This window comes from Bombus pyrosoma, linkage group LG8 (assembly GCF_014825855.1).
Source record: "Bombus pyrosoma isolate SC7728 linkage group LG8, ASM1482585v1, whole genome shotgun sequence".
Lineage (NCBI taxonomy): Eukaryota > Metazoa > Arthropoda > Insecta > Hymenoptera > Apidae > Bombus > Bombus pyrosoma.
In genome coordinates, this window is record NC_057777.1 from 5,182,423 (window position 1) to 5,193,978 (window position 11,556).

General features: G+C 33.6%; 2 protein-coding genes and 1 long non-coding RNA gene across 6 annotated transcripts; 1 reads left to right on the forward strand and 2 right to left on the reverse strand.

Moving 5' to 3' along the window:
* Window positions 1-889: 889 nt before the first annotated feature.
* On the reverse strand, window positions 890-1,690 carry LOC122569986. The gene is made up of 2 exons (XR_006317638.1): window positions 1,549-1,690; window positions 890-1,421 (listed from the first exon to the last, which is right to left on the reverse strand). It is a non-coding gene; the product is annotated as an uncharacterized LOC122569986 (long non-coding RNA).
* Window positions 1,415-5,492, forward strand: LOC122569985 (calcium release-activated calcium channel protein 1-like). Its single transcript, XM_043731739.1, has 3 exons — window positions 1,415-2,669; window positions 2,764-3,605; window positions 4,220-5,492. Exons 2-3 carry the CDS (start codon window positions 3,033-3,035, stop codon window positions 4,709-4,711), a joined length of 1,065 nt encoding a protein of 354 aa, XP_043587674.1. The 5' UTR covers window positions 1,415-2,669; window positions 2,764-3,032; the 3' UTR covers window positions 4,712-5,492.
* LOC122569984 (signal peptide peptidase-like 3) lies at window positions 4,885-10,959 on the reverse strand. Of its 4 annotated transcripts, none has more exons than XM_043731734.1 (7): window positions 10,569-10,959; window positions 9,887-9,951; window positions 9,661-9,809; window positions 9,236-9,549; window positions 8,809-9,152; window positions 8,315-8,740; window positions 4,885-8,242 (listed from the first exon to the last, which is right to left on the reverse strand). In XM_043731734.1, exons 3-7 carry the CDS (start codon window positions 9,687-9,689, stop codon window positions 8,174-8,176), a joined length of 1,182 nt encoding a protein of 393 aa, XP_043587669.1. In that variant the 5' UTR covers window positions 9,690-9,809; window positions 9,887-9,951; window positions 10,569-10,959; the 3' UTR covers window positions 4,885-8,173. The 4 variants fall into 4 exon arrangements, with proteins under 4 accessions (XP_043587669.1, XP_043587670.1, XP_043587671.1 ...); XM_043731735.1 differs by having other exon boundaries at window positions 10,522-10,959; XM_043731736.1 differs by lacking the exon at window positions 10,569-10,959 and adding an exon at window positions 10,035-10,495.
* Between the last annotated feature and the right edge of the window lie 597 nt (window positions 10,960-11,556).

Here is an 11,556-nt window from a genome sequence, read left to right on the forward strand (position 1 = left end):
ATATATATGTATGTGTGTGATGTATAACATATTTTGAAATTTTATTAACACTATAATGAAACATGATTGTTATAACTATAATTGGTAAAATTTGGAACCAATCTGAAAATATATATAAGAGTTACAAAATATTTATTGCAAACATATATCTAGTAAAAAATTAGTACGCAGTATGAATAGCCATCTTAAATGTATAATAAATGTTAAAGATGGTCCCAGTTTAATGAATAATTAGTTCTTTGAATACTTTTGATTTGATTCACAACAGTTTAAAAATACAAAATATCAATTTACGATTTCGTAAACTTTTGACGAAGCCTTTAAATAGAACTTTTGGTTCAGAGATAATATATTTTTATAGTATTATAAATATAATTTGGCAACTTTAGAATACTTTGAGAATGTATAAGTATCTGACAAGTGTAAAGAAAACACGTGTTATTAAGTGCGCAATAATACACATCACTGGCGCCTTAGAAAATGCAACCACACTCGCAAGACTGCAAAGGAATTATGTTATCTCGTTGTAAAATCAAAAAAATTATTCATTCTATGAATTAATTGTAATTTTATTTTGTAAATAACTCATATTTGAATAATTTCTTAACATTATCTTTCATCGATATTCTAAAATAAGAAAATGTCGGAAATAACAACATTCTTCGCAAATTACAGTCATTAATCAAAAATTATGCATTGTCATTTTTACTACAATAGAAATATGTGCATGAACATCCTGTATAAGAGACATGACGTTATAACGTGAATTGTATACTTTAAGTTTTTGTCATGGATAGAACCGAAAATCTACCTGCTGGATCTTAATTTGACAGTAGTATAAAACCTGTTTAGCTGTGAAAGTTCGGTGCGTGAAATAAGAAAAAATTGCTCCGTCTATCATTATTCTCCTTTTATTCAGGCCTCAGTCTCGGCTCCGTAAACCTTCCTAGAAACAGTTGACTCAAGATAATATAAATCTCCAATCTTATTTCTTACTTATGAACATCGTTCTTTTATCTTCAAAAAAATTCGAAAGGTATTTGTAGAGAGATATTGATAAAGATATTAAACCTCGCATAGAAAGTGAAAATAATCTAATCAGAATTCCTCCAAATCGATTAGTTATCGCTAACTTTGAAATATATGCAACCTTGTATCCTTTAATTACAAACACCATTTACTCATCAACAAATAAATATATTCAATAATCATTTCTTAAAATATATTTAGAAATACATTGATCCTTTTGAAAAAATAAAAATAATCCAATTAGCTTTTTCCAACTCGTCTAGTTCACGCTAACTTTGAGCGTACAATTATGCAAATGAGGCCATGAGTAGATAAAACTTTTCTTGTAAATCGTCGATGGCACAAATTCACGCACGACTCCTTGAAACTTGTCTTGCATCGTCGTTCACCTGCTGCACAGAATACAAATAAAGAAATGCATAGTAACCATGGAATAATTGTGAACTGTGTAAAATGGTCAATTGGTATAAACGACCTTTTATTTGAATGATATGGAAATTGAAAATACAATTAATGCACCTCGTAGCCTGATTGATATCGGCTGTCGTTCGTTCACAACTCAATGACGATCGTATCGGTTCGTATGCGTTTCCTCAAGAATAGCCTTTCATAAATAAAGTTCCTGTCTCATCCTTCGCCGTGTAGTCAGGATCGAAAGTGGATTTTCCACAGCGATTCTCGGTTGGCTCGCGTTTCTATGAATCCACTTTTATAATACATCACTTATCTGCATACAAACACGAGAAAAATATACCTCGTGCCATTTGCAAGCATAAAATGCACATCTCATGTAATCGATTCCAATGAATTTTAAAATTCCTTTGAAATATTTTTTTCGTTACAGAAAGATTCTAACAACAGTAAAATCGAGTACCGTAAGATTTTCTTGTATATTCTTTGATCGTACCGCGGCTATATATAAATATCCAAAGTGAATTATACAATTAATTATCGCTCGACCGAACCAATATTTCTAATTGTAAATCACTCGAATTATTTACACGTACGCCTCTACGTTGAATAACTTTTAATTATGTCAAGGAGAGGATGATTGAACGGAAAACAAATCACCCTGATGATCGAGACAAATAAACTTCCATTTAAAAATAAGATATAAAATAAGTGGTCAACTGCGCGCTACGTGAGAATTACGAGGAGGGATTTCCCTTTTTGCGGCGTGATTAATTACATTGTTGTGCCGGTGGTACACGGTGGCGTCTCGATACCTGGCCAGATACTCCCTCGCTTACCGTATCACCATTGCGATGGCAAAAAACAAGCGTCATTGCCCGTGGTCGCATCTTTCAGTAGAAACACGTGAGAAAGTAGAGACGTACAAGACACAGAGCGAGCTTACGTATGTTAAGGCCGTGTAGCCGGTTATTATGTAGCCGATATGGTTCCGAGGCAATTAATACTATTGTTATGATTCAGACGAATACGTCATGTGTGCTTGAACGGCGATGCAACCGCCGCGTTTCGATTAGTATGTATTCGACCATAGAGACTCGCGGCTGCTTGCTCCCTGGTCCTGCTCGCCCTGCGAAACGAGCACCGCTCCGTTTGCGCTTTAATGGCTTTCTAAATAATGTCTTGGGAAATGTGTGCGCGCCTGCCACCCGGAACGGATGTAATTAATAGTTCAGTGTCGTGAGAGTACATAGTATGGTATCGACAAGTGATCGTTCGATTCGATATGGGCTCTCTACGTTTCGTTTAATTCGCTGGTTGCAGGAAGAATCCTAAATTCGGCGGTGATCGGGCAACAGATATGGAATGCGGTGGAAGAACTGAAATGCACGGTAGTCGCGAGGTGATTGTGTAAATATATGCACGTTGCTGTGACTCAATCCATTGGAAAGGAAACAATGATAACGATGGACGTTCGTGAAAACCGTGTAAGGATTCTTTGACTTGGTTTTGCGACGAGGTGGCAAACAGCATTTGTAACAGACGATACGGGGAGTTTAGCAAAACGGGAAACGAGGGATAAATAAGAAATTATGCCGAACAATAATCTAGCTGAAAAAGAGTCTCTAAACAGGAACAGTATTTTGATGCAGGACGAAAAAACATCGAGTGAGAGGTATGGCAAGGGCAACACGGTTACCATCCAGAGGAGCACCGAAGATATAGCCAGTAAATCAAGCAAAGCGACTCAGATTGATCTCATCCAATTGTCTTACGGTACACAAAGAATCAAGCCGACTTCTCTGGCTTATTTGCCCAGACAGGCGAGCGAATCCGGTTATCCCTGTTACTCCAAGAGCTCCTCCTTATGCCCGTCTCAGAGTGAATTAGTTCTATCGCCAAGGAACAGGAATAGTCGTTATGTAGCTTTAGATATGAGATCTATGGGTAGTTTCCCATTATCAAATTGTCATACCTCGGTAAATAATATGCCATACACATGTTGTTGTACGTGTGTGGGGTCACCTGTGCCTCCAACATCTTCCCCACAGCAGACGGAAGAACAAGATGGTCCTGAGGGTCTCTCATGGAGGAGACTTCACATGAGCAGAGCTAAATTGAAAGCAACTGCAACAACGTCAGAATTATTAAGCGGTTTCGCTATGGTGAGCATCACATCTCGTCATAGTATATAATCGTCTATTAAAATTCCTTGGACGACTGTTTATGCAGTGGTGATTAATTACGCTATTAACCGTCCACACGTGGCCCTTGATGATCCTAATTGTCGATGCGCACAAATATTAGATATCGATCCGACGACAGAAACGCGTATTGATTTTAATCAGTGAATTTTCGTGACAGAAGGGCGAATTCCATTATAACAAATTTCAAAATGCGCGTTGCTGAACATTTTAGCGAGTAAATATTTCAAGAAAATCTGTGTTTGTATAATCAGAAAACTCACGACGGGTTACACAACGTTTCCTGAAAATCATTAGACAGAAGTGGACGACAATTCCGTGTAATCTTCAGTCTCGTCTATGATTACATAAGACAAATATCACTTTCTTTAACAATACACCTCGACTTGACGCAGGCATAATTGATTTTACAATGGGTTTCGCAAATAGCGTCGAATCTGTGATCTCATTCGTAATCGCACGTACGAATCGTATAAACCATTTGACAGCAAAATTTCTCGGAAGATACTTGTTTTTATTGGCCGGTAATAAAATCCGATGTAACTTTCATTTGCTTTTTTTTTTTATCTTTCCAGGTAGCTATGGTTGAACTGCAAATAAACGAGCCAACCGCGGTGCCGGAGTGGCTGTTTGTGATGTTCGCTGTTTGCACAACCGTCCTAGTATCAGTACACATCTTTGCTTTAATGATAAGCACGTATTTATTGCCCAATATCGAGGCCATCAGTAAACTTCAGGTATCTCGGCTTGTCACGGAATCTCCTCATGAGAGAATGCGCGGCTTCATCGAGTTGGCTTGGGCATTTTCTACGGTGTTAGGATTATTTCTGTTCTTAGTGGAGGTGGCTATACTGTGCTGGGTGAAATTCTGGGATTACTCGTTCACAGCCGCCACTGCCAGTACGATTATAGTTATCCCGGTCCTTATAGTGTTCATTGCCTTCGCCGTTCACTTCTATCATTCGTTAGTTGTATACAAATGCGAGTCCTCGGTATCTGATATGAACGAGCTGGAAAGCATTAAGAGAAATTTAGATAACGTGACGATGAGACAGAGCAGCGTGTGACGATTCTGTAAAAGATTGCCATCGACGTTCATTGATCGTTGAGTCCTTGCCTCCTAAAATATGCCCCAGACTGTACGTTATTTACTCGCGTTTCATTCCGTAGTATCGTAATTGTACTTAATGATATATATCCGAATACACGTAAACAGTGATGGAAAAAGAACACATGTAAGTTTATTCAATAACTTTACTTATTCAACGCGAACACGCGCGAGGCGCGATCGTGTTTTTTTATTATATATAAAAATGTACATAGCTGTACACATGCAAGTCGAGAATTGCAACAGTACAAGCAAAGTGCTCTTATAAGTATATTAGCTATATTATTTTAGCATTTAATTATATTCTATTTATGACTTATAATTCCCGATTTCTTCTTTTAAATGTATTTTTCTCATTTATCTTGCTTTTTATTTCATACATCGTATCACTAATATGTATATATATAATATATATATAATATATGTCATTTTTTTGTCACTTAGTTTGTGGGAAAACTGAAGGACAGTCGAGTCTGTTATTTATGTACATGCTTCCCATTCTGAAACTTGTTATCCTAGTCAAAATAAATAATCCATCAGACTTGAAGACTCCCGTTAATTAAAACGTGGCTCGTTACGTAAGTTTATAAGAAAGGAAAAAATATAATTTTACACATCTTTCATTTTCGCCATAAACTAAGTTATAATCTTATCGATCGATATTTTCTATATTGTTATGCGTTAAATTCTGTTTGTACAAAAAAAAAAGCAATACGAATTAAAAAAGAGAATTAAAGCAAGAACATGATACAATCATTTCCCTATATGAAAAAGTAATTTGTTGATGCAGCCCTAATAACGAAAGCATTGAAACACATTTTATTATTGCACGATATCTCTATATAAAGATATACATCATGGTTTTTTCTCTTTTTAACTAAAATGTTTAACTAACTACTTAAATTTATTGAAACAAAATTTTATTCAATAAATCGCATCTTTGATTACAAAGTGAACGAAAAATTGACGATACAAAATTAATGCATAGAGTTAACATAGTATAGTATGTATGTACATTCAATGAAATAAAAGAACTCAAAATGTACATTATGAAAACATTAACCCTACATTGTAGATAAAAAAAAAAAAAGGAAGAAATAGAAAGAAGAACGAACCATAAAATGAGTTTTAAGCTTTCTGAACTTTAATAGAACGGAGTTAAACTCATCCAGTTTATGGATGATCTCAAGTCTTCTTCTTTTATGTTTACAACGGAAGTAGTTAAAATATACTTTGTCACTTATATCCTTATATCTTATGAGAGAAATACGTAGATATTTCTTCTGTACGACTCATCCAAAGATTACTTCATCTAGACGAGTAATGAATGAGAATAAATTGCTTGTGCTATGGACAGGTAAACGAATAAAGTATAGGAAGAATCACAATTTTATACAAAAACTAATTAGATTGTATAAAAAGGAGTATTTTTATCAGTGTAATATTTAATATATCGTATAAATTGCTTAAATTCCTTTCATCCACGTTAACACAAGCAAGAGAAAAAAAAATAAAAACAATCACATATGCAAATAATCTTTTGTTCTTTTTTTTTAAGTTTAGAATTATTAGTGTTTGTACATTAATCTATATTAATTTAACATTAATCTATTAACCTTATAAAAGTAAGAACAAAATACTTAAAAGAAAAATGAAATATCGAAATTTTTCTAATGAACAAAATCGCAAGTATAATATTCTTTTCTTTTTTCCTTCGTCCACGTTACAGTTTAGAGTTTACTTTCTATCTCAATATACAAGTGTACAAGATATTGTATTTCTGTACCCGATGATTTACTGCACCTATCATCATATTATACCATTCTAGGTGCAAAACAGATTACATTACAGATTAAAAAACGTATCGCTTTCCTTAAAATATTCTTATCCATAAAATATATTCACAGACCAAAATTCTAATATACATATATGTAATTCGTTCGTAATCTTTAGAATGTGATGAATAAAGTATTATAAAAACAAACAGTAAACAACTAACATCATTTAGATTCTAGATTCCTTCGTAATCTACGGTAAATAATAGGAATTATGAAAGCAATTAATTTACTTTGTGACACATTGCGTAATATTGTATTATATATCATATTATGTTGTATCATGTCAATTTATGGTATTATAAATTGAGAAAAATTGAACAAAAAAGATTGATTAATTATATCTTTTTGAGAGACCTCTAAATATGTTGGCTTTCATACAATTTACTCTCCCTCCTTCAGTCTTGTTTCTAAATAAACATATAAAGTCTTTCTGGTGCCCATCCATAGCAAGAGCTTAGTTAAAACACTCTATTTTTCCATCATAAATCCTTCTTTCTTATCACGAAATAGTCCTTGAAAATCAAGACACAAATACGCAATTTACTCATTTTTTTTTTTTTTTTGTTGACAATAAAATTCTACAACATCCACTTTTCATTTCCCTAAAAATTGTTTGCAATTTTACATCGTGCTGTACAAAGTTAGCAAGATGTTTGGCAAGTTGAAATGCTTGCTGTTTATCCTAATAACGAACTGTAAATTTTTATTCTTAAGTTTATAAAAACCAAAATTTATATACACGTTTGTGTAGAGAATGCTCTGTTCAATGCTAGCTCCAAGTAAAAGAAAGTCACAACCTACACACATACGTTCACTAGATTTTCATGGAAATCGTCGAATAATTATTAAATTACTCTATCCATAACTACACGTTACATACAATTAGTTTGATATTGATTGAACAATAAATTAAAAAGAACCTTTCTGCGTAGAGAATATCACACACATTTATAACAGAGTTATAGCAAAATTATTAATATGTATATGTGTTATTGGTTTAGTGTAAAAAAGAAGGAATACAAAAATTGTGTATTATGAAATATTAAAAATTTGTATAGTAAAGCCATTGTAAAACTAAAAAAAAGAAAGAGATACCTATCCGTTTTTTTTTTTAAGTGAATTTCAGAACACGTTTTTACGTATTTACTAAACCATGAAAGAATAATTAGTAAACGGTATATTACCTTACCATTTACTTTATCTATTATACATAATTCATTCATTTACTCAACATCGAATTTAAGACCACAAAATGAATACCAATGACATATTGATAATAGACAGTATTCTAAATACGCTTTCCGAAAATTGCTTTATCTGTCACTTTAATAAAAAAAATTTTGTCGTAATTTTTATTGTATTTTTAATATCATATTAAATCAATGTCGTAGTGTAGTATACCTTTACGTTTCCCATGTATTAAATCGTAATTTGCATTGTGGCATTAAAAGACGCATGTGTAAAAAAAATTACTTACATTAAATGACATTGATAAAAATAAGGACGTTATGATAAGTGACAATGGGATTCTATTAGTAGCTTTCCTCCCATAATGTGTAATATACACAAACCCATGACTGTTGTCAAACTTCCATGTGTTTGGAAGGTTGTTGAGATATGAATGGTTCGCTCCACATTCGACGTAAATCTCCCTGTAAATATCACATTCATTACAATTCACGTTGTTTACATAAAAAGAAATTAGAAGTACTAAGTAAAAATACCTTCAAATATGCCATTGTGAGCAATGGCAATAAAGTAAAGGGCACAAGGTACAATAAGGCAGGTTGCGCAGCTTTGAACACCTCAGAGCTTACAGTAGCAGTAAGTAAACCAAGAAAATAACCGATGAGTGAACAATGAAAATAACTAATGCGATTGATGTGTCGTGGCGGTGGAACTCCTGTTTCACAACCACCGGGCAACAATTGAGTCTTTTTGTACGCGTCATATCGTAAAACGAAGCAAAGCAGCAGGCCTGGCATAACGACATCGCCAAGACCTAACATTGAAAAATGTCCTGCTTGATGCATCGATGGAAACACTAATTTCCCAGGTAAAGGAAGTTTTGGTGCTTCTCTTGCTACACCGCCTAAGTGCAACCTTCTAGCCACAAGATTCACTGGATTATCTGCTGGTCTAGTTGCTACCTGTAAATAATAATATATAAAACACTTTAATACAAACGTTCATTTATCGCAAATTTATTGAAACTTACCTTAACCATTACGTTTGTGCTGAATATATAAGATGAAAAGAAAACCCAGAAGACATCATAAATGAGTAATCCAGTTAAGAGTATGGTGGATACCTTTAGACTAGGTAATCGAATAAATGCAATGAATGCTACACAAAGTCCCATACCCATTGCATCCATGAGTAGCCAATGCCCAGTCAGTACCCAAATGCATACTATACTCACACTCAATGAAAATGAAAGTAATTCTGCACCAGTAAACCTTCCACAGACACCAAAGGATATTTTATTACCATCCGAACATGGTCTAATGATATATTGACACATGGGCAAAAGAAGAAATGCCAATGCAACTGCAGCTACGACTGCAAAATAAATGTCCTTGATTAGATGCTGTTTTTCATATGGATGATAATAATCATAAAATCTATCATTCTATGAAACTTACTGGCTGTACAGATTGCTACAAGCATTTGCATGCTATCAAAAAAGAAAAACATGACGAGTAGAGAAATGGAAGCACCAAGAGGTAGACAAAGAGCATGCATTGTATTTAGTGTTTGAACTCTTCCATTAGCACCATCTGCATTTGCTGTGCTGCTGTTACTCAAAATTCCAGTCAATAAATTACCACGTTCCTTTTCTTTTTCTCTTTCTCTAGCTTCCTGTTCCATGTTTAGAGATCGGAAACTGCCATAGACTATCAATAAAATTGATATTAGGAAAGTGGATATCCTAGATGAATCCATTATGGTATAAGCCCTAAAATGGTAAATGACCGTTGAACACCAGTATTAACTTCAATCAAGTACTACTTAGTTTATTACTCAATAATATTTTAATTCTAAAATAAATATTAATTGTAAGACTAACCACTGATAGTCAACTTGATACGTGGCCATCTTTAAAAATGCCTGGCCAAAGCATGAAACGCTATGCTAGGACACCTTCTGACATTTAGATGTCCTATTTGAAAGTGCTTTCTGCTTGCACTAACCTACATCAGAGATCATCTGTAATCACTATAAATATAACACGTTAACATCTACAACATAAAAATCTCCAAAACAGAAATACATATAATACATAGCTGCTGTACCTGCAACGCTGTGCATTCAACATTGTCAGTAATGAAATTAGGCCTTGTGTAACTTCGGTCACCCCCTTTAAAAAATAAAACAAGAATACAACATCAGTGATATTAAACGACGAAATAAAACAATCAAAATTACTACCAAGGTAATTACATAAAGATACGGAGTCCCGTCATCTAAAATGGGAACGCAAAAAAAAAATAGTAATTCAATAGGTCAATGAGTTTTATGAGTTTTCGAAGAGTCGTGTAACTAATATGGCAGTGATCGCATCGTGAGAAAACGCACTCGGAATGCTCACAATAAGTCAGAATAATTCACGTCCATCAGTAAAAACCACCGAGATATTAGACGCGGAAGACACTTTCGTACAGCTACTTTCAAACTTTCGCTACACTCGTTTGTAACAACCAAACGCGGTGCTAGTGTAATATCAGCTACGATTGCCCTTTTACGAGATGTTAACGCTAGCAGTAAGCTCACTGCAATTCCACTGGCATTTCATTGAATGTATCATAAGTGAATGGAACAAATATTAGAAAGAAATGAAAATTATTTGTAAAACATAGATGTACACCATTTTGGTAAACAGAAGGGTCACGTGACTAGCTGTGGCCCCAAGAGGTTGCTACTCCCTTACCCCAGATTATGTCTCGACGCGATATTTTAGAGACCCAGACATCTCACCTGGGCGGTCCGAAGTTTGGCCCTTTTGTACGTTCTCTCATCACCTCATGTATTCACGATTTCCGTGATAACGAGTAAAAGTCACGAGAGAATACGAAAACACGAGAAAAGTATATTAGCGCGCGATCGGTCAACTACCACAGTTAACTACACAGGTCAACTGTTGGTTGACAGGCGCAGACCTGCGTCAAGATTCTCTACTGGGTGTTCGAAATGCATTAACTTTAACAAATTAATATCTGCAATAGCAAGGCAGTAGCAAGCAGCATGTTTCGCATCCGTTTCGTTTATTTTAAATAAGCAATACTTTTTTTTTAATGTACAAAAAGTATTTTCGACGAATTTCTAATATTATCTTCCAATAATAAATTTCACGTTGAAACATGCAACAGTCGGCGCACGAAACTGTGTTTCATTATGTAATGGTTATATATTTCGTATATTATAATATAGTGAAAGAATGAACATATCCTTTTAATTATAAAGAGTACATTTAATTTAAAGGAAAGTATCGTAAATTTACATTAGTTGTTATTTATAATTTTTAAGTATTGAGTTATAACGGGGATTTTTATTGTACATTTTATCTTTTTCTTCATTATTTCAAGAAAATTTAGATTACATCAGTAGAGCATATGTATTGATATATATATAAATCTTGGGGATAATGTATGTAAGAAAATTATATGCCTATATAACTTAGCATTTTGTTTATTAAATTTTTTTACTATATTGGTAGTTATATTTATGAGAATTTTAAAACACTTAACAAAAGTGTTTAAAAATAGCTTTATTTTAAAAATAAGTTCTCATTAGATATATCAAAGAGGAAATATATATGCATATCATAAACTGTTTTATATTATATATATATATGCGAAGTAAGGGAACGGTACTCGAAAGATGACTCGTATTACAGATTAAGAAATATTTTAAATTTTGATTTGATTCAATGAAATTAAAACTTACAATCATAAACTAAATATAA

Coding starts and splice junctions, on each gene's coding strand:
- LOC122569985 (XM_043731739.1), top strand. CDS start 3,033: ATGCCGAACAATAATCTAGCTGAAAAAGAGTCTCTAAACAGGAACAGT. Junction 3,606..4,219: donor TATTAAGCGGTTTCGCTATG/GTGAGCATCACA, acceptor TTATCTTTCCAG/GTAGCTATGGTTGAACTGCA.
- LOC122569984 (XM_043731734.1), bottom strand. CDS start 9,689: ATGGCCACGTATCAAGTTGACTATCAGTG. Junction 8,741..8,808: donor GCACAAACGTAATGGTTAAG/GTAAGTTTCAAT, acceptor TATTATTTACAG/GTAGCAACTAGACCAGCAGA. Junction 8,243..8,314: donor TCACAATGGCATATTTGAAG/GTATTTTTACTT, acceptor TGATATTTACAG/GGAGATTTACGTCGAATGTG.